General features: G+C 48.9%; 8 protein-coding genes across 8 annotated transcripts; 4 read left to right on the top strand and 4 right to left on the bottom strand.

Moving 5' to 3' along the window:
- The first annotated feature begins 1,426 nt into the window (after nucleotides 1-1,426).
- Nucleotides 1,427-2,576, top strand: GGI43DRAFT_43326 (DUF3455 domain-containing protein). The gene is made up of 3 exons (XM_083209711.1): nucleotides 1,427-1,784; nucleotides 1,856-2,405; nucleotides 2,484-2,576. Exons 1-3 carry the CDS (start codon nucleotides 1,568-1,570, stop codon nucleotides 2,506-2,508), a joined length of 792 nt encoding a protein of 263 aa, XP_083060398.1. The 5' UTR covers nucleotides 1,427-1,567; the 3' UTR covers nucleotides 2,509-2,576.
- Nucleotides 2,577-3,356: 780 nt separating this feature from the next.
- On the top strand, nucleotides 3,357-4,190 carry GGI43DRAFT_43281 (uncharacterized protein). Its single transcript, XM_083209644.1, has one exon. It carries the CDS (start codon nucleotides 3,390-3,392, stop codon nucleotides 3,834-3,836), a length of 447 nt encoding a protein of 148 aa, XP_083060397.1. The 5' UTR covers nucleotides 3,357-3,389; the 3' UTR covers nucleotides 3,837-4,190.
- On the top strand, nucleotides 4,190-8,075 carry GGI43DRAFT_43264 (uncharacterized protein). Its single transcript, XM_083209617.1, has one exon. It carries the CDS (start codon nucleotides 4,544-4,546, stop codon nucleotides 7,454-7,456), a length of 2,913 nt encoding a protein of 970 aa, XP_083060396.1. The 5' UTR covers nucleotides 4,190-4,543; the 3' UTR covers nucleotides 7,457-8,075.
- A 506-nt stretch (nucleotides 8,076-8,581) lies between these two features.
- On the bottom strand, nucleotides 8,582-9,992 carry GGI43DRAFT_405015 (60S ribosomal protein uL22). Its single transcript, XM_083205981.1, has 4 exons — nucleotides 9,925-9,992; nucleotides 9,496-9,709; nucleotides 9,154-9,341; nucleotides 8,582-8,971 (listed from the first exon to the last, which is right to left on the bottom strand). Exons 1-4 carry the CDS (start codon nucleotides 9,925-9,927, stop codon nucleotides 8,819-8,821), a joined length of 558 nt encoding a protein of 185 aa, XP_083060395.1. The 5' UTR covers nucleotides 9,928-9,992; the 3' UTR covers nucleotides 8,582-8,818.
- Nucleotides 9,993-10,453: 461 nt separating this feature from the next.
- GGI43DRAFT_405013 (rRNA methyltransferase NOP1) lies at nucleotides 10,454-12,187 on the top strand. Its single transcript, XM_083205980.1, has 4 exons — nucleotides 10,454-10,840; nucleotides 10,907-11,034; nucleotides 11,106-11,769; nucleotides 11,840-12,187. Exons 1-4 carry the CDS (start codon nucleotides 10,717-10,719, stop codon nucleotides 11,893-11,895), a joined length of 972 nt encoding a protein of 323 aa, XP_083060394.1. The 5' UTR covers nucleotides 10,454-10,716; the 3' UTR covers nucleotides 11,896-12,187.
- Nucleotides 12,188-12,605: 418 nt separating this feature from the next.
- On the bottom strand, nucleotides 12,606-14,689 carry GGI43DRAFT_43214 (cytochrome P450). Its single transcript, XM_083209521.1, has 4 exons — nucleotides 14,136-14,689; nucleotides 13,947-14,072; nucleotides 13,122-13,887; nucleotides 12,606-13,060 (listed from the first exon to the last, which is right to left on the bottom strand). The coding sequence occupies exons 1-4, from the start codon at nucleotides 14,370-14,372 to the stop codon at nucleotides 12,636-12,638; spliced, it is 1,554 nt and encodes a 517-aa protein (XP_083060393.1). The 5' UTR covers nucleotides 14,373-14,689; the 3' UTR covers nucleotides 12,606-12,635.
- A 2,212-nt stretch (nucleotides 14,690-16,901) lies between these two features.
- GGI43DRAFT_383776 (Nitroreductase-like protein) lies at nucleotides 16,902-17,519 on the bottom strand (the record flags this gene model as incomplete). Its single annotated transcript, XM_083203435.1, has 1 exon — nucleotides 16,902-17,519. One exon carries the CDS (start codon nucleotides 17,517-17,519, stop codon nucleotides 16,902-16,904), a length of 618 nt encoding a protein of 205 aa, XP_083060392.1.
- Nucleotides 17,520-19,738: 2,219 nt separating this feature from the next.
- On the bottom strand, nucleotides 19,739-22,061 carry GGI43DRAFT_43104 (uncharacterized protein). Its single transcript, XM_083209364.1, has one exon. It carries the CDS (start codon nucleotides 21,636-21,638, stop codon nucleotides 19,803-19,805), a length of 1,836 nt encoding a protein of 611 aa, XP_083060391.1. The 5' UTR covers nucleotides 21,639-22,061; the 3' UTR covers nucleotides 19,739-19,802.
- Between the last annotated feature and the right edge of the window lie 2,443 nt (nucleotides 22,062-24,504).

The following is a 24,504-nucleotide window of genomic DNA, read 5'->3' as shown; positions in this document are numbered from 1 at the left end:
GTGAACGAATGCCGAGGTGGCGCTACACCTTCATCTCGGAGATGCTTTGCATACATCTGTAGTCCGACCACTAGTACGACCGTAGCAGTCAAATGAGATATCGCGTGCGCGTGGGGTACGAGATGGAGAGATCGGAAAAAGAGAACTGATGGTGGTTTGGCTTGGTTGGCTGGGAAGAGACCCCGAGATCTGTGGTGCTATTTTTGGAATACTGGGCGGGATGGGATAGGGTTCAGCGGATGTGGATGTGGATGTGAGAATGGTTCGTTTATTCGGTTTAACCGCCACGGCGGCGGGCCGAACATGTGGCGCCGAGAAATGGGCAGATGCTTTGTTATGCAAACGGATTGGCTTGTCGTTGCGTGGGAGGCGCGCGAGGACAATGAGAGACGAGCTGAAGAAGATTGAATTCGTTCTATTTCTTCTGATTATGTGTTGATTGGCTACTTGACGATTTGCTTGATATTCGTCTTTTTGAGGAGTTTTGAGAGTCGACACTGATGTATGTACTCCGCATTGTCTTGCACTTCCTTGCTTGAGAGAGCACTTTCTTTAGCACCTGATACCGAGAGGACCCAGTATACAACTGTTTACTGTTACCTCATGGTAATTAATCAACACAAGAGCACAACGCTCTAGACTCTCTCTCTCTCCATCAGCATCTTACTATAATATATTCCCATGTTCACCAAAGCCCAAATAGATTGCGCCAAGCAGGCTATTCATCTATTCATATTGCTCCAGCGCTACCACCTACTGCTTTATGTATAACCCCAACTTCTAAAGGCCCTCCCCGTCCGGGCGCCTAAATGGCCGCACGCGCAGCCAATCGCAACCCTGCCGTCGCCTCAACCCCGACCCATGCGCGCCTCGGCCGCCGTCGCCTCTCGTCCAATCAAGCCTCTCAGCGGCAACGCAGCAGAGCGCGAGATGGATTGAAGATTCATACGCAGAAGGTTCCCTACCATGATTTCCTTCCCCCCACCCATCCAATATACTTCCCGCCTCGCTCATTTCTATTTTCTGCGCTGCTAGGGCTTTTTGGCGCCAGCTCGGCAGGCGGCAAAAGGAAAAGAGAAAGAATTCTAATTAAAGTAAGCTAAAATAGAATTGCGCGTACTATGGCTCAGTAGTGAGGTAGCACTGCGTGTATGCAAGTAATTTTCTTTGGCTCGCGTAGATTGTGTGAGACAGTTTGACCGGGGGCGGGTTTTTGGCTGTTGGGTTATAAGAGAAGGTTGGTGGCCGCATTGTTTTGTGTTTTCGGAGTTTTGGTAGAAACATCCTCAGCTTGAATATCCTTCTTGCATATCCCGATTTCCTTTTTTGTCTGTTTTTCCTATTTCCTATTTCCTTGAGTCAGTATCTGGTATCAATTTGTGCCTTTTTATCCCCTCGCCATAAAAACAAAGAAAAATATTGCGCTTGCCGGCTGGTCCTTGGTTACGAATCACCCATCACATCATCATCATCCACCAATCTGGTTATTGGAAATCAAATCTGAATCAATACAAAACATCATCACCATCGCCTCTTTATACTCTACATCCACACCTTCTCACACACAATGCGTCCATCAGCAATCCTGGTATCATCACTTGCCATCTTTGGGGTTCACGCTGCTCCGGCACTCCCCAAGATCGACCTCAAAAATGTGGCCAACCCTGCGGCAGCCTTGGATGCTATATCAGATTACTTCAACCTGATTGCATCAAAGGTCCAGACATCCAAAGTGCAACCCGTTGCGCCGATATGTGACCTGTCCAAGGCACAGATGCCTACCAGTGAGTACAGCTTTGAGATCAGATTCGATTGTAATACATATATATAAATATGTACTAATAGATGAATCTAGTCACTGGTATGCCTCCTCCATCTGCGGGCTTGGTACTGCATCACGTTGCCGTCGGCCGCGGCACCCAGAACTACACGTGCGATACGAGCAACCCCAGCTCAGCTCCCGTAGCTGTTGGAGCCTTGGCCACTCTCTTCAATGTCAGCTGCCTCGCTGCCACCAACGCAGATCTGCTGGAAAAGGTCCCCGCCATGGCCGTCAACTTCTACTATGACGCAGTCACCTCCACGGGATCACTCGGCCCCATGACGCTTCCTCCCATCTCTGGCCACCACTTCTTCGCCGACAGCACGACCCCATTCTTCAACCTGGATACACCCACTCTGGACATTGGCACAGTGCCCACCTCCAAGAACAACACCGTCTCTGCACCCGCCACTGCCGCCAAGGGTCCTTCGGGCTCCAGCGCCGTTCCGTGGTTGAAGCTCCTTGCCAAGGATGGCGCCACAGGCGGCATCAAGGAGGTGTACAGACTCGACACAGCCGGAGGCAGCGCACCTGCTACATGCCAGGGCCAGGCCGCCAACATTGTAGTGCAATATTCAGCAGTGTAAGTTATCATCCCATGCTAATCCCTGAAAGTGGAAAAAAAGAAGATCATATTGATGCTAACACGGCCTGTCTTTAGATACTGGTTCTGGGGAAGCAACTAAAGAGCGAGTGATGCGATGGGCGAAAACTGGTATCATGGGCGGCGGCAAATATCCTTTATTTTTCTTCATTGTAACTTGTTCTTATTCTTATTTTCATTGCCCAAATCTCATATATAGATTTGGTAGAATATTTCATTAATTATACGAGGGCTGGTTAGCGATCTTTTCTTCCCAACATAAATTGATTTTGAGTTGTGTCGGATAATGTCCAACGCACACAAATGTATTGGCAGTGACTGAACCGACACCGAAATTGATGATCCTAATCCGTACAAGGTAATCCGTAGATGCGCGTGAGCTGCTATTGGCCATTCTTTATTCTTTATGAGTAAGACTGCAGAAGTTTTGCGGCTGATCTGCGTGGATGCGACACATGACGGATTACGGAATGATAACGGTTACCTGTTTCCACCGCAATGGGTTGTCGTGGAACATGCTCTCTGCTGGAACAAGATCTGGTAGATTGAGACAGTAATATGGTAATAAATACATGATAATACCGCTGAGTAGATACGATTCGTGCCATGTGTGCGAGTACACGCTGGTGATGGGATTACTCGCCTTATATGCACGTCGGATGCCGCCCAGAGCTGGGTATCATGCAAGCAAGCAGCCTCGGCGCACTCCTAGCCACGTTGGTGGTTTCACATCGCCAAAAGTTCCCAAAGGAGAAGACAGAGAAAAGCCAATTCTGAAAAGCGAGACCCGGAATAGAGAGCACTAAGGGAGAAAACAAGAAGCCGTCGATCAATTTCGTTGGCTGTGTCCAACAGAGGGCCGCATCGGAGCTAGCGAAGCTAGCGGATATAAGGTTGCTAGATATGTACCTGTACCTCGTGATCTACAAACCTCCAGCGACCGCTACCGCGACGGCTCCTAAAATGGAGTACAGCAACTTCAGGTCAGCAATGCTTAAGCATGCCAGAGCGCTCGGCCCTTGCCCCGCGGCCCTTGCTAGGCTCCTAGTGCCGTCACTAATTTTCCTTTTAGCGGCAGCGGTGGTGCCTGTACGGAGCATCCAGTCCTACTGGCCCTCTGTAAATACCGCCCTGGGCCCCGCCTCCACGCTGGCCTTTCTTAGTCGATACAGTAATATTGGGGCTTCTATCATAGTAATCCAAGGCAGTCTGACATTTTCGTGTTACACAGCATTGATGCACATCAACCATGACGTGAGGATGGAAGTGTCCAATCCGAGAAGCGACCAATTCACTCAGCTGAGGAGGTTTTCACCGAGGAGGATCGATCATGACTCGCGGGTTGGTTGGTGCTCTCTTGCGTGTTCAAGGGCGGAAGGTAGGCATTCACGATGCATATCCGCAACTTGATTGACGTGACTCGAGTACAAATAGAGAGGTGTTGAGGGTGTAGAATATCAAGATTCTTGTATTTAGTCGGTGAAGTAACACAAAAATACTTGCCCGTTGTTCTGCCAAGTCTGTGATACTACCAGAGATCATTACTCTGTGTACGTACACAAGCATGAAGGAGATTCATCCAAACGTTCCAGCAAACAAAAGCCAGCAACCCAATCATCTATATCGGCACTTATTGTTTCTTCTACTAATGACTATTGTTTTCTCAAAATTTATCCATCGATTCTATCCCTCCTCGCCCTTCTTCCCACAGCCAACCGAGTCTCAAGTCGGGAATCAGCGTCGGCTCACTGCAGGTCTCACAGCTGTCTCAGAAAAAGAACACACCAAATACTCATCCCGTGTCTTACATTTGGCATCAGCACTCTACAAATCGTGGTTAATTAGTACGAGAGATTAATAGTATTAGTAAAAGATAAAAAAATGGAAACGACGTTTCTAAGCGTTTCCAAGGCTAAGAGTGAAGGGAGGCTCGAGGCTTTCAAAATTCCATCTCGGCTCTCTTCTTCCAACACCATTTTGTTTCTCGACTAAAAAGAAAAGGCCTACTTTCTAATTATTTTTAAGCTTCTGTCCCTGTCTACGGCTCCAAATATTTTTCTTTGGGTGGAGAGTTTGCTTGTTTGCTTGTCATTCGTTTTCGACCAAATAATCCAACAATGCCGTTACTGGGGACGCCATTTTCAATTGATCGGCTGCTAGGCCTGCATCTGTTTGACAGCGCATTCGGCCCAGCACCACCGCCTAGCAAGGCCGCCAACACTGCTAAAGTACACCCCGCAACGACCTCGGTTGCTTCCTGCATCACTTCTTCTGCATCATCCTCCAAAATCTTCGAAACTGGCGCGTCTTCAAATTCCATATCATCAGCGTTAGCCTTGCTAGGCTTCATCGCCAAAGATCCGGATCCAGCCCCATCTCCATCGCCTCCCGCCGCTGCAGCCTCCCCATCTGTCCACATCGCTGCTTGGCCAATGGCACAGCTACCGGTCGAGATTTTCGAAATCATCACCAGGTATCTGACCCGGGCTGATGTCCAGGCCCTCCGCCTGGTGTGCAGAGAATTCGAGGCCAAGGTCTCTGCCCAGTATTTCCGAAATGTCGTCGTTCCCTTCCGCGCCGAGCTGTATACCAGCCTAGATGACGAGAACAATGCTGCCATTGCGTCGAGGCTGTTTTCCAACGGCATGCGCATCTTCGAATCATTTGGCCCTCACATCTTGCGCTTCGCCCTATCGCTCGAGCTGGACGAATTCATCCTTGCCTACCCGCCCGTCAAACCCGCCCAAGAAGCCATACCCGCCTTTTGGGGCATATATCGATGGCCCCACGAAACATATCACCGCTACAGGGATCTTGAAGGTCTTGAGCAGACGGCCGACGAAACCGACAGCATGAAGAAAGCTCTTCGCTGCCTGACCAAGGTGACCAACATTGGCCTCTGCTGTGATGCGGGCCTGGGATTCCTCGTTGGCCCTGAGCATGCAGTACAAAAGATCAACAATCGTGATCCCGTCTTCGATGCCCGCGATTGGCATCAGGACAGTCGTGTAAAGAAGGGTGATACGCTTGTTGCTGTATCCGATTTTAATGGTGTCCGTCGAGATCTGACTAGCGCCACAGCTCAGCATGATAACTTCAAGCGTCGAGTTCTGGAGAAGATGATCTCTGATGCTGGCTTTGCCGGCTACTACGTTCACGAGGCGATCGACCTTCTACTCGAGACCGAGGGCGTTACCATTTCCGAAATCGATTTTGACGAGCGGGAGGTTAACGTTGACGAACAGCAGCAGCAATTGCAACAGCAGCAGCAAGAGGCACGCATCTCTCGCAGAGCCCAGCGCCAGTTTCAGATCCAACACCTCTTACAGCAGCATAATCCACAGCCACAACAGCAACAGCAGGCAGTATTACCACAGCAGCAACAGCAGCAGAATAACGATATATTCGATGTCTTTGGATTCCAAGTTCCTAACCATCATGGAGGGAATTTTCAGCTGCCTGTGCCAGCGGATGGTAATGGTAACGAAACCACCACTTTTGGGCCACCTGAGGAGGATGCGGCGTTTGGGATACCCAATATCCCCGAGATACCTGCACAGCCGGCACCGGCTGCACGCCCACCCCATATTCAACCGAGGCCGGCTGAACAGGAGGGCCAGCGGCAGGTTGCGTTCGAAACTGCCAACCGCCAGCCTCTTATTCCAACCAATCTTACACGGGCCCAAAAAGAGCTGCTTTTGGAGTTGGAGTGGGCTCATCGTGCCATGATTCAATCCTACGTCATAAGCATTATCGACAATGCGAGAGACGGCTGCTTCACTAATTTGACGAATGTGACCATCGCCAAGATTCCTAGCGCTCATATCCATATTTTGTGCCACAAGGAACTCTGGGAGAACATTCCCAGCATCAAAACCGTTTCCCTTGCCGTTATTGCTGATTGGAGGAAGATTTCCAAGCCTTCTCCCGGCGTTGTTGAGGATGTTCATGTGTCTCCCGTTGACGCTGTGAATAAGGTCTACAGACTGCTCAATGACCACATTGGACGACGACCCAATATTGAGAGCCTTCGTTTCGAGTGGATCTGCGGTGGTGAGTTTGCGAGGGGCCCATATCAGCGTAATCAATATGTTCTGCCGGCCCCGTTTGTTGAGTCTCCAGACTTGATGATTTCTCCCGAGGGCGCCAAGGATGCCAATCGGCTGCTTCATCTGCCTTTTATCAAGTACCTATCACTCAAGAATTGCTGGTTCGCACCCCATGTGTTGTTCCAAACAACTCGTTACATGGCGCTACACTCTCTTGAAAAGTTGGATCTAGAGACTGTTTCTATTTCCGGGCCTCCCACCATTCCGCCACAGCAACCTGCGAATCCTGCTCCAATAGCTGCCGACGATAATGGTGTTCCGCTGCTCCCACTCTTCCCTGGAGTTGTTGGCCCTATGCCAGTCGCTCTATTCCAACAGCCCGCGGTTCCTCCCGTGCCCGAGGAACCATCAGTCGACAGACTTGCGCTGCCAGAAACATTTTCGTGGGCTGGTTTCTGCGAGCATTTCAGCCCTGGCATCAAAATGCGTCACCTTCCCCGCTTTCGCGAATCGTCCAGCTCGGACACAGATGGATCCAGCAACAAGTCTGAGGACCTCTCTCCTTTCCTGCCGGATGCAAGCAAGCTCAAGGTTGATGAATCTCGGTATGGCCTCAGCTCTATATCTTTCAAATCCTGCGGCTATGTCTTTATAGATGTACGCACCCTCGATATCAGGGCGATTCTGCCGACGGAGGCCCAGCTTGGTCATGCGTTTGCAAACGCTCTTCGACATGATATCTTCCATTCCATGCAATATAGCAAGGACAAGTTCCTTGGCCGCATTGTGCCATATATGCTACCTGCCGAAATGAAGACGTTGGAGCATATTTTCCTGTTTGAGCAAGGCTGGAGCAAAGTGTATCCTGAGCAGGTTCTAGATGACGCTGTTACTGATGGTTTCGACTGCCCTGGCATGGCACGCTTTTCTGGAACTCTCGAGGGATCTGGCGATGCTGAGTCCCTCATGATGACGGAATGATTTTCCTTTCTTTCTTGGCCTCTATCTTGTTTGAACAAATGTTTGTTTACTGCTCAATATGGATTTTTAATGACCCCAGCTATGAAATGGCTCGATGATGAACACAAAATCATGGAAAATAGAGAAAGAACTCATTACTTCTCACCTCTTTTACCTGATTGCTTCCTTGGCATTACCAAAACGGTAGCTTGCTAGAGCATGTCTTTACTTTCTTTTTCCTTTTAATTCTTACTTGAATTCAATACTCGAAATCAATTCACGAATACGAATAAACCAATATACACTAATTAAAAAAAGAGAGATACCCTTTGGAATTGGAACTATGGGCTCATAGGGTTGGAGATTACCATCTTTTTTCTCCATTTTGGAGAGAATTCTTGATAAAAAAAAAGATATCCCAAGGCTGGGGCATCTTGACCTTTACTCCATACGAGTATGCTGTTCCAGACTTTGGCCAAGGTTTGGCGCACTATATGCTTCTTTTCTTTTCTTTTTAAATAATCGCCACTAGGCGTTTATATGCATTTGCGAGTTCAATTCTTTTCTCTTGAACCGCCGGAGGATTACAGTCCCTCCTACAATTTGGCGTTGGAGTAAGAGGATATACAATTGGCAGGGTTGCCATACGAATCGGCTAGACACGACTTCTCAGCCCCATGGAAAAATATTGCTTTTTTTCCCCTTCAATTTTTTGAGAGATTACAGATAGAAAGGGTTATGTTTTGGTTCCCATATGTGAAAAAATGAGGAACCTTCATCTTTTTTGATGAGAAATGGCTTTGGCTTTTAATAAAATTTAAGGGCCCGATATTTACTATGTTGGACAAGTGTATATGTACTGTATTAGACTCTTTAGAATGGACAAATGATCGCCATCAGGGATTTGCTCATATTTATGTCAGCAGAGCCTTCATCTTATAATTGTAGGTATCCGTATTACGACTCTGTTTGCAGGGAATCTGTATTGCCGCACCTTTGAACCTCGTCTTAGTCGGCATTCATATTCCCCAATAGCATGTCATCTAAGCACATCAATTTTTTTTTTTTGTAATTTTTTTGTGTATTTCATGTCATTGCTTCCGTCAAGAGAGAAGACTCTCTCATGCGGAAAGATATAAAAAAAGATTTGTTGCATGCAAATAATTTTTGTATTCCCATTTAAATGCCATGCAAGAACCCTCCTTCCCCTTTCTTTCCGTAGCCTGCCCATACACCTGAAGAAGCCACGAAAGAAAAGTGATGTTCCCTATTTGCCCCAAGTGCTTTCGCGAAAAAAATACCAGAAGGCGAACTGTCCGCTTTTTCCCCGTCGCTCCATCTTTAATAAAAACAAAGCCAGTTATTGCACATCGTGCTGCCGATTTATGCGGCAGTGATGGCCTTGCGGACACGGACGGCGCGCTGGCGGGCGGAGAGGCGCTCACGGCCGGCAACCTCGTCGGACTTGGCAACAACCTCCTCACCCTCGGTCAGGATGAGCTCGATGTGGCAGGGGTTGGACATGTAGGGGTTGATCTGTTCAATGATTGTTAGAAAAGAGCCTTTGCGAGAGTGTGCCGGTTTTCCTTTCAACGCAAATGTGCTGGCTCAAACAAATGTACGTCTTCTTTGAGAAAAGAGCAGATATTCGCAGAGGTTCTCCGCCACATGTTGTGTTGAAAGAAAACTGGCCATGGGAAATTCGAGGGTGTACATACACGACCGTGGGCACGGTATGTCCTTCTTCGCTGCTTGGGAGCCTGGTTGACCTGGATGTGCTTGACGACGAGAGCACCGGTGTCGAGGCCCTTAGCGTCGGCGTTGGCCTCAGCGTTCTTCAGGAGACCGAGGAGGAACTCGGCGGACTTGATGGGCCATCGAGCCTTGGAGACACCGAACTGCTTGCCTATTGCACAAAATATCCATCAGCATGACTTGTCCAGAACCCAAAACGTAGTCTTCTTCCAATTCTCTTTTCCTAGGGTATTCCACATCTCATATGTCCACAGAATACCCGTGCTCGAAGTTGCAAGGGTAGAAACAGGATTTCCAAGTCGTACCTTGGGCGGTGCGGCCAGTGCCACCGGCATATCGTCGCATGGGGACAGCCTCCTTGTGCTCCTTGACGTTCTCGAGGAACTGGACAGCTCGCTGCAGCTTCCAGCCGTTGATGGCCTGAGCGGTCTCTCGGGTGTTCTTGAAGGAAACTCGGAGGTAGGCACCGCGGGCGCGGGCCGACTTCGCGGGCTGGATCTCGGTCGCGGCGTATCGAACCTGAATTTTCGCAAAAGAGGCAGACGGTCAGTATGTTTGCTCTGTTTTAAATCTCGCGGTCTGTGCCACAATCATCCTCCACGATCTCTGGGATTTGGAGCAGACTTTTGTCGATGTTTCGACAGCAATCCCAATTCCTCAACAATTTCATAATTTCCTCCTCTTTCAAACATTCTGTCGAGCAAATCAAACGCAGCATGGGGGCAGGCACTCACCATCTCGACGGCTTATGTGTGGTGACTGATTCGACGACGTGGGTTCGCGGGCTGAAGTTGAGAAATTCTGAACTTTTGCCCTAAAGCGCTGGCAGGGAACCACAATGTTCGCTTACCCCTTCGGGAAGTGTTAGGGCTACTCTGCCCTGCTCCAATCAAATGGCGGCAACACGCTTCACTTACTAACAAGGTAGATTATATGGTGGAAACAGGCGACAAAATTACATGAAAAGTAAGAGGAAAAAATTAATTCAATCAAGATTAATTTTTTTCAAGTCAATGAGTTTATATAGAACTCAATTCTCAACTAAATTAAGCACTGTATATGATTTTTTCTGCTACAAAATTGCATTTCTCAATGCATCTATACTTGATATCACATGACCTTCGGTGCTGATTCAGCATGATTTTCTCGCACGTGACCGCCATTTGAACTTTTCTTCATTTTCGAAAAAAAATTCAACCGGAATAATGTCGGTGCGACAAGCTCCGCAAATCAATTCAATCTAGCCGCAAATGGCCACAGTGGGGGCTGCAGACTAAAGCTTCTTGCGAAAAGCTTCAAAAATTTCTTTTTCTCGCCGAGCCTCTCAGAAATCAAACGTGTTTGGCAGACCCAATTACAAAGGCAACTCCAGCCTTTTGAGTCGATCTCCTGCCATCTATACTTGTCACAAACCATTAAGACCTCTCGACTCAGATTCTTGAGTAGAATTCCACTTTTCGCGTTCAATCGCCGCTCGAACTCTATCTCAAAAACTTTTTTTCCTCTCTTTATCCCACTTCATTGAAATGGCGCCTTTCACTGCTCGAGGTGGTCGCGGTGGCCCTGGTGGTGGCCGAGGAGGTGGTGCTCCTCGTGGAGGCCGCGGTGGCTTCTCCGGCCGTGGCTCTGCTAACGGTGTTCGTGGACGAGGTATGCTGCTCGTCCTATAATGTCATTTGCGATTGAACTTTTTTGGAGGCTAACTCGTGATATCAGGTGGTGGCCGTGGCGGTCCTGGCGGACGTGGTGGCCGAGGTGGTCCCCCTGGCCGTGGAGGACGAGGTGGCCGCGGTGGTGCCCGTGGTGGCCCTGCTGGCATGAAGGGCGGTGCCAAGGTCGTCATTGTACGTTGAAAATCCTCTTGATCCGAAACTTGTCTCCAAAGTGACAATGAACTGACCTCATTTCTACATAGGAGCCTCACCGTCACGCCGGTGTCTTCGTCGTTCGTGGTGGCAAGGAGGACGGTATTGCGACCCGCAACCTTACCCCCGGCGAGTCTGTCTACGGCGAGAAGCGCATCAGCGTTGACGAGGCCGTTGAGAACGACGACGGAACCACCACTACCACCAAGGTCGAGTACCGACTTTGGAACCCCTTCCGAAGCAAGCTTTGCGCTGCCATCGCTGGTGGTGCTGACGACATCTACATTCGTCCTGGTTCTCGTGTTCTCTACCTCGGTGCTGCCTCTGGTACCTCCGTCTCTCACGTTGCCGACCTTGTTGGCCCTACTGGTTTTGTCTACGCCGTCGAGTTCTCCAACCGCTCTGGCCGTGATCTCATTGCCATGGCCGCCAAGCGCCCCAACGTTGTCCCCATTGTCGAGGATGCCCGTCAGCCCGTCCGTTACCGTATGGTCGTCCCCATGGTCGATGTCATCTTCGCCGACGTTGCCCAGCCTGACCAGGCCCGTATTGTTGCCATGAACGCCAACTGGTTCCTCAAGCAGGGTGGTGGTGTCTTGATCTCCATCAAGGCCAACTGTATCGACAGCACAGCCCCCGCCGCCGAGGTTTTCGCCAGCGAAGTCCAGAAGATGCGTGCCGAATCCATCAAGCCCAAATTCCAGCTCACCTTAGGTAAGAAGATTTCACTATTTGGCTCCCTATATACAGAGAGCCAGCTTGCTAACTCATTTGCTCTTTTTAGAACCCTTCGAGCGTGATCACTGTCTTGTTGCTGGTATTTACACACGCGGCGAGTAAACAGCGATTATGGGGTAATGATGATTATCTATCGGCCTGTATAAAGTCCTGATTGCCAAAAAAAAGTCTTGTTTGCTTGGTTTTCACGAAATGATTCCCAATCAGGCTGCTACTTGCATCTAAGCTCTTCGTGCGCCGAACGGTATCGGTTTTAAAGGGATTGATTCATTCAATAATGGCATGGGGCGTTCCGGATAAGGGGATCTTGCTTAGCTTTGAGCTTGTGTTACTTGTTACTATATAGGGTGTTTTAAGGCCCAGTGCAGAAAAATACTAGTACTTTTAAAAACTATAATTCTTGCTTACTTTTGTTGATATTATTTATTTTGTGTAGACTGCTATGGGCACATCTCAACCCCTGAGGAGAACATCTACGGTTCTCATCAAGATATATGAAAGAGTGACGACTGCCTAAAATTTTTGTTCATATTTGTTTCACTATGAAATACTACGAAAATCATGGTTTAAATCGCCGATGCAGATTAAATATTTCATTTTTGTTTTCTTTCGAGCTTATTCCTTGCTATATTCCAATGCAGCGCTCTCCATGCTCGTGTATAACGCATGTTGACTCTTTCACAACACAATGCTACCTTGCCAACGCCCACCCAATTCCTATATTCCAACAACAGAAAAGATGTTTCCAAATAAACGCCAGACGCGCATATACTCATCCATAGGTAGCCGTTAGTCAATGTTTTATCTCTTTATTCCCTTTACTTTATATATTATAGGTTGTATTAATTCGCCAACTGTCGTCGTTTAAATTCAAATTCGGTATTCGGATTTGGTCCCTTTGTCATAACCAAAGCCATTGGCTGCGGCCGCTTCTCTCCCTTCTTCAGCCTCACGTCGTAGTTAATAAGGAAGAATGCAAGAATGAGCTTGATCTCATTGCCAGCAAAGAATCGGCCGGGGCAGGCATGTTTCCCCGCACCGAAATTGAGATTCGTATCGTTGAGAGTGGTAAACTGCCAGCGGTTGCTCGCCTCAGCCGACTCTTGCCGCATGTGGTAGAACCGTAACGGGTCTAATTCCGTAGGGTTGTGGTAAAACTGTTCGTCAATGGAAATGCCCGCTTGGGGAGCCAGAACTCTGGTACCCGCGGGTAAATGCGTGCCGTCTGAGAGGTCGATTGGCTTTATGGCCTTGCGGATAAAAGAAGCTGCACATGCTGTTAGACACTGCACAGGCAAAGAAATGAAAGTGCGATGGTAATAACTTACTGACGTTTCCACGGAGCCGTTGAACCTCTCGCATGAAGCTGTCCAGCTTCTTGAGCTTGGCCATGCTTTCCTTGCGAGCCCAGCCATTCTCTGCCTCGAGGACTTGATAGGCCTCCTCTCGTAGCTCTTCTTGAATTTCAGGGTGATCAGCAAGATCAGCCATGCACTCAAACAAGAGATTATTCGTTGTGTGAATCGACGCAGCAGCCAAGATGAGTTGTAGTAAAGCGTGAGTATCCACATCGGCCTTTTCTTCTTCGGGTAGAGCCTCAATAAGCCACTGCATCAGATCATTCGGTGGTTCAGAACAGGTCGAGATTTCCATATCGCGAATTCTTTCCTCCAGTAAGGGCTTCAACAAGGATTTGGCAATGTCAAGATCTTTCCGTATCTTGCGCAAGTCTGACACGGCGTATTGAGCGATGGGGCGAAACCATTCAGGGAAAAATTGCAATTTGATAACAGACATGAAGACGTCAATAGCGAAATCAATGGTGACTTTGAGCCATTGCTCCTCGCGATTTAACCAAGGTCCAACGAAAGCCCGGCCGCTCAATCGAGCAATGCCGCGCAAAGCAAACGGCTGCCACTTGACGGGCGTCCAGTCATCGCAAGCTGGGAACTCAGTACCGATGTAGTGCTCAAGTTCGCTCTTGAGCTGAGGGATTAGTTCCGCAAGATTCTGTGTTAGACGAGTTCTAACAAGAAGTGATAGCATGTCACCGTTATGTCCTGGCGAAAATTTGGTGTATTTGGTTTGAAGAGCCTATATCCATTGTGTTAGTTGGTACTTGGGAGGTGTAGGGGTGAAAATCGGCGTCCTACATCAGCTACAGCCTCTGTTGCGCTGAGAACATCCTCGGGTAAACCCTTGATCTCAGCAATGAATTTTGGAGGAATAATGGCCTGAATGCCCTCTGTTGCCTTAATCTGATAGACTTGGTCTTGGAACTATATTGAAATGTAAGTAAATCATCAATGCCTTGAACATGGAGAACGGTTATGTAAGCTAACCTGTTTGTAGCTTTTGACAATTTGTGTTTCTGCATCAAATATCCATTTTAATTTCGACGTCTTGTAGAAAGGCACGCAGAGCTTGCTAGACTCAGGTTTTGATCGCAAAAAGAGCCACGCAGAAAGCAGCACAGTGAAGACGGTCAGGTAGCAGCCGGTGCGCGGTGTCCAGTAGGCGGATAGTGCTGACGATTCAGCTACCCACGAAAAGGACGTGGAGTTGGATTGAGGGTCCATGGCGGCTGCTTATGACTACGGCGTTAAGATGTGTCGTTGGAAGAGAGGACAATGAATGATGTTAAAGAAGGGTTGCCGTTATAGCCATCCAGTGGTAGAGATTATAAGCAACGAATGAGGCTTCGCCATGTGCTGGTGCTTCTTTGTGAAACCTGTCTGTCGAGGGCGCAAGATTGGGCTCCTGCAGGGAGAAGCAAAGCGTAGACTCTAGAGACTCCTTGATCGCATATCACTCCTTGCGCTGAAGTTTCACAAGACAGCCGGCAGACAGTGCTCAAATATCCAGACAGGTATTCAACGAGAGGGCGCTTGGCGAAATGTGGCCATTAATACCAACCAGGAAGCCAGCGAGCGGTCTCGAAGCAGCTGAGAAGCGATAACCTTGATCAGCGGCTACTCTGCACGGACCGAATGAGTATTATAATCAAATCAAGAGAGACGCAGAAGAGCCAATGTAGGAGAGAGAGAGCTCAACCTTCCAGCCGTCCTCGTCCGCAATCCTTATCCCCGTACGAAAGTACTACCACCATCTCCAATCACTAGCTGTAGCAGTAGCTGTAGTAGCACACCGCATCCCTACGCGCGCCCCTCCGCGATAATCAAACCAAGCACAGGGCCGCGTCCGATCGGGTAAGATGAGCTGCGCGCGTGGTTTTTCTGGGCGAGAAAAACGCTTCCATTGTCATGGAACGTTGCTGAAACAGGACGAGGCGTGTCTCAGAAGTGTTCGGGAAGAGCTGTTTCCGAGGCTTAGTGCGTTTAATAGCGGCAACGCGGCGTCCCACGCGGGGTATCTGCCTGTCCATCAAGATCGACCTACCTAAAATATATTAACAGGCAACTTTGTTGTGCTGTTTTGTTTGCATTTGTTTTGTAGGATTATTATACAAAAGACTATTGATTCTTAAAATAGCAGCATCTGGGCGTCGAAGCTGGGGGCGGCAAAGAGTTTGGTGGCTTGTCGAATGTCGATTCGCTCAGCTTGGCGGAGATGATCCCTATCCACCACGCTTTTAATTCCATGTCAGCACCCCCTTCTGTGTTACAGGTATGATTCGGATACTACCCACTATACACGTGAATGGACCAACCTTGTTGAAAGAAGGAGACATAGGCCTTGCCTTGGAGAGATTTTCTCTCTGATTTCTTGTTGAAATAGCTGTGTCTCACCTTTCTTGAGTGTAACTGCTGTCTTGTAGATACCATGGCGGTACAGTTCCCTACAGGAACAAGTCAAGATATGGAGTGCTCTGCCTATACTCGTCGGTAATATCACTATTTGCTATTACAAGTGGGATAAAGTGGGATATAATAGTAGTAGTAAGATACAATGTGCCTCATGATCATGTGCGAGCTTCCAGTCTTATTGATTCCACAGTGTCATATCCATATTGATCCTCCACCTAATATTGACATATTCTACGAATAGACTATAAACGGGATATTGGAAAAAAAGGGTTCACATTTAGAAAGGCTGCATCATCTTACAGGAGTTGAACCAGCTGGGCTTTTGGCATCCTGATTACGAATAGAATAGTTCCGGCGGCACACATGGGCGGAGACTTGTATGATATATGAAGCCAAAAGACGTCAAATAGTCCAACTGCCTTAATTTTTTCCTCTTTTCCCTTGGGCATTGTCAATAATCTTCCATCTATCTGTGATTCGTAGAGGCGCTTAGACCAATGCGATTAGACTGCGCCTTACTTTAAACCAACATCATCTGCCCAACCATCTCAAGGCAAGCTCCGACTAGCATATACGCCTTAATCAGCAAGCCCTACTCTACATATATTCCACCTTCACCTTCACCCACGGAGATACACATCCCAACAGCCAAACAACGTAAGCATTACGCGAGATACCAAATTCAAGCCCCATTGAATTTCCCCAATGAGGAATTATTTTCCGTCCAACCATTGGAGAGTGTCGTTCTCGAAGCAGGCATCCCCACCTTGGAGGAGAAATCGACTAAAGCAACACGATGAGCCAATCATGCCTTGACGCCAACACTGGGATATCAACTTGCATGCTTGTAACTGTACAAATGACGCTGGACCCGGCCATCTGGTAATACGACTATTCTTGTTCCATTCTTAGATTGCCTAGCATCGGGCCGCGTTGATCGTCATGCCGGGATCTCGCAAGATGTGGGCCACTGCAGACTATTCTGTTCAAACGACGTCTCTTTATAAGATGTAGGACTATGTTCGAAGCTGAAGGATCGAGATTACAGTCAGGATTTTTGAAGTCGATGGCAAGTATATGTTAGGATCATGTTTGCTTATACTAAATAGTCTACAGGACTACTACGAGCAATCTACACAACAGTTCGTCATTGGCACAATCACAACTCAAAGCAGTGGAACCACCATTATTCTTATCAAAAATCGAATTGTATATCTATATCTATATGACTACAAGCCCAAAGATAAGCTCAATCAAAGAAATAAAACTCCAGCTGATGCATTGCTATCCATTTTCGTTTCCAAATTTCATATAAACACTCTGATTCCCGTTTTCCCACGCTTAAGCGCCATAGACCTTGACACGGTCGTCAATGTTCTGGAACTCCTTGGGGCCGGCCTCGCCAGTCTTGCCACCAAAGACAAGCTGGGCATCCAGTCTCCAGGTGGAGGGGATCTTCCAGGTCTCGGCAACCTTCTCGTCAATCAGAGGGTTGTAGTGCTGGAGGTTGGCGCCCAGGCCCTCGAGCTCAAGGGCGGTCCAGACGAGCAGCTGCTCCATGCCCAGGGAGTGGACGGCCCAGGTGGGGAAGCGGTCGGCGTAGAGGGCGAACTTGTCCTGCAGGGCCTTTGTGGCGGAGGTGTCCTCGAAGAAGAGGACGGTACCGGCGGCACCCTTGAAGAGAGCGAGCTTGTCGGAGGTGGCCTTGAAGTTCTCGGCGGGGACAATGGCCTTGAGGGTGTCGGAGGTGATGTCCCAGAGCTTCTCGTGCTCGCTGCCAAAGAGGACAACGGCGCGGTTGGTCTGGGAGTTGAAGGAGGAGGGAGTGTGGAGGGTGGCGTCCTTGACGATCTCGTGGATGCGAGAGGTAGAGATGGGAAGGTCCTTGTTCAGGGTGTAGATGGAACGACGGACCTTGGCCATCTGGAAGAGGAGATCGGCGGAGAGCTTGGCGGCCATTGTGAAGTTTGTTGTGGTGGTGTTTAGAGAAGAGGAAGAGTTGAAGCTTGTGAGGTTGGAGGACACAAAGAGGAATGAGCTGAAAAGCTGAGAGAACTGAATGATTGCGGTGTTTGCTTTATAGAAGATGTTGTTTCTGTCTAAGATGGAGAATCGATTACAACAGCGAGGAAGGGGGATGGTTATATATATATTTTCAACCTCAAGACCATGTTAACTCCGGGCAATAGTACAACCTAAAAGTGATCGACTCAGGCCATTCAACGCCCCAGCCCGAACCCCTGACCCACGCAAAAAACCCAGATCAAACAAATATGAGATAGCATGATAGCATTTAGGAACTAGAAGGCGAAAGAAAGACGCCATTGACAGTAAGAAAAAAAAAAAGAATGGAGAACTCTCCCTAACTCCAGCGCATTAGACATCATGACCAAAGCAAAAGGGTGGTGCTTATCCCACCTTTGCCCACTCCCGTTTCCGAAAATTTCTCCACTTTGCTTTTTGGTTTTAGCACGGCTTTGAGCCGAATCGGGCGAGTCGCAGCAGCGTTTGGGACACACCATATCACATAGCCTATCAACTGCCGAGCGGGTATGTTCTCTTTTACTTTTTTGTTATTTTTTATTTAGATTTTGGTCTTTTTTGCCCTGACGATCAAGCAAGGGTCGGATAGAAGCTGTCTTGCTATGTGTTGCAATGTAACCTTCTTTTTGTCTGGTGGAGTCTGCTTCTATCCGCATATCCGATTTACACACGGATACAAAGTACATACGCAAAAACTTGTTCTCTTTGCTCTAGTAGTTTCTCGACTTGATAATACAAAATAAACCACTCAACCAAGGATTCTTAGCTGACTCACAAGATATTAACATATACATCAGTCATATCATGTAAGCGGAACAAAGGAAAATCTCAAAAGCATCGGATTCCGGAATCTCTTGCACACAGCCACTGTATTTCCATGGAAAGACAGGGGTGGTGGCTACTGCGGGAGCAAAAGCCCCCACTAAGCGCAACAGAGCCGCGCGCTATTGCGGAACACAGAGGAATTAGAAAAGCGCACGCAGTTGATTTCCCATCGGTTAACTAAGCATTTATAAGCCTTGGTTTTGCGCGCGGGAGGCGGTTTTCAGCCACGGTTGATATGACGGCATTAAACTCCGTGGTGCTGAATACATGTAGCTTTGTGTGGACGTACCGCTGTAGTTAGAATACGATTTTATTTTCCTGAATTGGCAGTGCATGCGAGCAGTTGTTTCTTTAATTGGATAGTAATCGAAGCTATTGTTGACTCACCCGCGCGCTACTTGTTGCATGTTCATGATGGAAATACGGAATAACTGAATCCTTCCCGTCTTGTAAGAAGCGCATCTCTTACCAAGATGGCATCAATTCTCTTGACTCATCCTCTCTTAAAGAGGAAAGAAGATGCGTATATAATTAAAACTATTACTCACCCGATGCCAAGGCTGGCAACTCACTGCAATCCCACTAAAACCATTCCCAATTGCAGCATATTCAGTTTTCTATGCGTCATCCCATCCTGAATCCCATCCCACTTGACGCCAATCCCCTTCCAGCAGTGTTACCAATTAAACGTGTCAAATTTCCTGATCCGGACAAACGTTATCTGATAATTTTATTTTCAAAATTCTTGGTATAGGCTGCCTATCCCACTCACTACTTCGCTGCCTATCCCACTTCACGACTTCGCTGCTTAACTATTTCCCCCCAATGATGCCCACCTCATCCTCATTCTCATTCATCGTTCCCAAAAGATATACAAAAATAAGGGAATTCAATTAACCAGCATAACCGCTTACTTCCATCCACAGACAGACATGCCCAAACATCTCATAATCCCAGACATGCTCATTCAATCAAATATGTAAAAGCCAAGAAGAAGAAAAAATAAAAAATAAAAACAAGTAAACTCCAATTCCGTAATGCTTTGTTTCCCTCCCATACACCATGTCTCTCGGGTTGCTTGCGCCCCGGATCGGTGCTTTTGTCTACTCCTTTCGTCTAGTAGAGCTATTATATATCCCCTCCCTCGCCTGGTATTGTCCAAACTTGCCCCTTCGGCAAGGGTCTGGCCAATTTCATGTTTTGCTCTTCCAATTTTTTTGTATCTTTCCCACATGCAAATGCTGAGCCGGTATGGTAAAAGAGAAGAAAAAGAGAAAATGCAGAAAATTGTAAATGTAAAAGTGCTTCAAGGCGTATGAAAAAAAAAAATGACGATTAAAAAAAGGGTGGTTGAAGAAAGTTGAAGCAAACACTTCACCACGTCTCGGCAATGTACTGGCCAGCCTCCTTCTTGAGCTGCCAGAAATTCCGAGCCTCTTCGCGCTCGAGATTGCCCTTGGCCATGGCGACGTCCACAAGAGCCTCCTCAACACCCTCGCCCATGCCCTTGGAGCTGCCGCACACAAAGATGCGGCCATCAACAGCGTTGACGATGCTCCATACGAGGTCGGACTGGTTTCGGACTTCCTCCTGTACGTATCGGCCCTCGCCACGGCGGCTCTGTACCACCTTCTTCACCTCATCTTCGTGGACACCCCACTCGCCACTGTAGATTTCATCTACCAGCGAGTCTCGAATGCCTTGCAGCACCCACACCTTATTGGCGCAGTTGGCCTGCTTCAAGCGTCGCTGCACGAAACCTCGGAAAGGGGCAATGCCGACACCGGCTCCAATCAGGAGCATTGGGCCCTCGGCGTTGAACTGCTTGGCCAGTGGGTTCGCCATCAGGCCCTTGAACATGGGAATGTAGAATTCCGTCTTCTCACCAGCCTCTTGGGCCTTGATGAACTTGCGGGCCTGTCGCTCAAAGAAGCCAGATCCCACGCCTGTTCGAGCTCCCTCGCGCCAGTCGCCAGTCTCATGAACCGTGACGGCGATCTCAATCAGGCGGTGTTGCTTCTGGTCGCCCCTCTGGAACGAGTCGTGGGGGTCGTTGGAAAGAGAATAAAAGCGAGGCATGAGCTGCTGCAGGGCTGAGAGAAGCTCGTCCATAGGTGGGTGGGCGCTAGGGAAGGCATGCAGCAGCTGAGAAATGGAAATGCTAGGACCAGATCGGAAGTCGCAGAAAGCCCCTTGTCCTTCAGCAGCGCAAAGGAAGCTGAGAATCTTCTTTTCGTTTTCTGCGGCAGCGTGCTCGGCCAATACTCGCAGCAGCGCCTTGGTGGGAGGATATGACTGGAGGTCCGCACACCAGGTGAGCAAATCCCGGCGAGTGGTGACGAGCTCACGGGGCTTGTCGTCTCCCCAGACGGTAGGCCAGCGGCCCTTGGTCGTCTTCATCAGCACAGGCTTATCTCGAAGGAAGCGGGGCACCATGAGGGCATCCAAGACGCCCTCGACAACCGCCTCAGAGTTGGGGGCCATGACGCCAATGGCACCGCCGACCTTGAAATCATTGTTGTCCTCTTCGGGGTAATCTGTAATATCCAGGTCGAAGTGGTAGGTGCGCTTCTCGGCACCAGGTCTTGTGAGCTCGCGCGCCGTGTGAATCTTGGCGGGGAAGACGTTATATGGAGGGTGAGGCTGGACAAATCGCGGAGGCTGAATGGTTGTGTCAACAGTCTTGAACTTTTCGAGGGGAATCTTGTTCAGCTTGGTGCTGTCGATCTCGGTATCGCGCTCCAGAGAGATTGCAGAATCAGTGGGAGAAGATGGGCTGGTGGGCTTGGGGACCGTGCTGAATGAGATGGTCTGCTCTGGAAGGTCGGCCACTTTGGTCAGGGCGGTCGGGATGTCGCCAATCTTGAGGCCGAGGGACCGATAGGCATCGTTATCGGGTTCCATAACTTTTTCATATTCAATGCCAGCTGGTCTGGCGCCGCCCATCAAGCAGCAGCCACCGCCACAGCAGCGAGTGACAAACTCGGCCGTCGTCTCTCCCGTGATACGTTGAATATCACGGGCACTCTGGGCAATCAGTCTCGTTGAGGCGCGTCTCTGGCGAGGCTGCTCAACCCGAATGGGTTCATCTTGGTCATCTGATTCGTCCGAGTAAGTCAACGAGGGGGCTATCGACTCCGGCTTGGGAGCTGTGTGGATCGCCTCGTTTGTCCCGAGGGACAGGTTCTGCATGCGGGCAGACTGCAGCATCTTGACTCTCGTGGTATAAATATATTCGATAGGTCGAGCAAGAGAGAAAGAGAAGAAGCAAGGAGTAAGACAACAAGGTAAAAGGTCGTAAGAGTCAGCAGAGAGAGAGCACTGCGCCTCTTTGGTTGTAAGATCGGAACTGTCCGCCAAGGCAGCTAGAGCAACAGAGGACAGAGGAATCCGGGGCAGAAGAGATTAAAAGGAAGATGCAAAAGACCCGGGAGATTGGGACTTGCGCACGGATACGGTCAACGGCCCAAGGGGACAAATTGGGTCGTACGAGAATCGAGGTAGGATGGTTTGATGCTCGGCAGAGGTTTAAGGGTTGTTGCGAGTAGGGTGGAAAAAATCCCGAGTACGGCTTATCCGAGGCTTTGGGCCTGTAAGTAGGTTTTTGATGGGGGGAAGCCCGCTAGAAAAATGCGCCGAGCCACACATGCAAGGCAAACACACACAGTTTTTATTCTAACATTTTACGCATTCAATTGACCCCAACATCCGTCAACGGAGCCCACTCGACCCGCTCAATTTTCGAGGTGCTTAGTAGGGGACCAGATTGATAGCAGGAAAAGTCTTTGCCCAGATGGCCCTTGGGCGCTGCCGATTGGCGGGGGGCGACAATGGCCATGGGCGGTGGAGCCGAGCGGCGCCGATTATTGGCGGATGACCAACGCCACGATGAGCTAAGAATGAGTGATGATTGATTGATTGATACTGATTGATAAAAATTTACCACATGCTGAGAACTGCAGCTGCCCGCATTACTAGTGCTGGCATAATCAGCGTGTCTGGCAGCGCACACAGTGCACCGTAGAGGGAAGAGCCGGGTGCATTGCCGCTCGTTATCAATCAATGACGCATCGCTGTCGCACATTCCAAGACACGACAGCGCATCTGGGCATCCCGCGTTTGGCACCCGAAGAGGAGGTGTGTCTTCGCTTTCTGTCAATTTCTCGCCTCCCTGGAATGCAATTGAGATGCTCCGCGTTAAGCCGGGCTCCCCAGGAGAAACGACTTTTTTTCGCTACGGCTAGCAGCTTCAATTGCACCGATCGCCGGATCCCCCGCCCCATCTTAGCAGGGGCCCCCAACATTGTCGGGTCTTTGCGCCTTTTAAAACTGGCCTCGCTGCAAAGATCCAATCGCTTGGGCAGGGACCGGCAGGAAGCGGCAAAGCGACCAAAGCAGGCAAGCTGCTGATCATTGAGTTTCTGTCGGATACTGTCAAGCTGGAAAGGCAGCTTCGGGCAGTGGACAGCCACAAACAAGCCCCCTGACCTTTTGACTTTGTTAGTATCGACATGTCGGCTGAAACTATCGGGAACTGCCTTTGCCACCGCCAACTTTGGCAGCAAGCAGAGGCACAAATGGAAAACGTTTCCCCCTTCTATGGAGTAGGATAGAGCACTAAAAAAAAATCGGGCTGTCGTACAAACTGGAGAACGTGCGTGTGTGAAGTTTCTCCGGGTTTGCGTTACGCCAATCAGCACGCCGCTTGCGCCATTCCCAACTGCCAAGAGCGCCGAGGCAGAGAATAAGAAACAAAAGCTGCGACCATGCATGAGGCATGGGGGTCATCCTGCGGGAGGGCGAATTATCTGATCCATCTTATCAATCCCATCTAATCTTGGCTGCTTGTTGCTCGGGCACGCTCTCCTTTTGCGGAGTCCAACATCACGGACGTGTCTCTGATTCGAGCATGCCGATTTCGGGCGTCTTGCTGCTAGCAAATAGCAGTACGAGCACCATACTCCGCTTGTACTCTGTGATAATGATCTGCTATGTGCCATTTGCTCTTCATCTTACTCTCCCCTCTCTCTCCCATTCCTGCCGAGCGAAAAAGCCAATCAGACAGCCAAAGACGTAGTTGTTAGCACACAATCATGCCACGCATATATATTCTAGCCCAATTGAGAAAATATCTTGTGCGTGGTGCATGTCAAGCGGCCCCAACTTAGTATAAATGAAAAAAAGCACGAAAATAAGGCAGTAGTGCATAAAATGCTCTCGGTGAAGCATCTTCAATGTTAGTACGACACTCGGTCATACCCTGCAACAGCCGCCGTGTCACCTCGACGCAAGGCGGCCTCGTGTCTCAACAATGCTCCGATAATCTAATCTCCCATCTGATAAGATCGAGCTGAATTTGCGGTGAGAAAAGGAGGGAAAAAATTGAGCTTGGCGTTGTACTACATACGGAGTGTTACATGCTAAAAGGCCTTCTCCATATATCGCGAATCAGCCCTTGTACGACCCGCTAGACGATCTAACCGATCAATCATGGACAGCCCAACAAAAACTCCCTTTGGGCGACTTCCGCTAGCCGCAATTAGCAAAAGCGATATCCTTTTTTTGCGAGCTCCTTGTTTGCGAGTTTGCGAGCCTCTCTTCATCCTCGGGTTCTAATCTTTCCTCTGTCCAATAGATGTGCCACAATTTCCGACATCTAGCGATTAAGCGCACCCGGTGGCGTGACATCTCGGCCTTCCAACCCGACTTCCGGAAAGCGAATACTATAGACATGTGCGAATACGAAAAGCCATCTCTAGATGTCCAAAAGTAATCAAAATAACTATCCAAAGAATAGATGGTTGTTAACATCCTTGATTGGCTCATCTTACGTGATGTCTAGGTTGGCCACTCATGTTTGACTATGATCCTGCTACCCCAGCAAACTTCACAATATAAACACAAGTTGCCTAAATGCTGGAATTTGATTCACCTCCTATTCATATCTCTACCTTGACACGCTGGTTACATATAATATGGCGGTAAAGGAGACTTTCTTACCGTAAATTCCCGTGACGCATGTGACACAGAATATCCGAGGAAGTAATTCGTCTTATGACACTTCCTGTATTACAAC

Source organism: Trichoderma evansii (assembly GCF_050947405.1).
Source record: "Trichoderma evansii strain SZMC 28006 chromosome Unknown GGI43scaffold_10, whole genome shotgun sequence".
Classification (NCBI taxonomy): domain Eukaryota; kingdom Fungi; phylum Ascomycota; class Sordariomycetes; order Hypocreales; family Hypocreaceae; genus Trichoderma; species Trichoderma evansii.
Note: the sequence above shows the minus strand (reverse complement) of the source record. Positions and strands in the feature narration are given on the sequence as shown.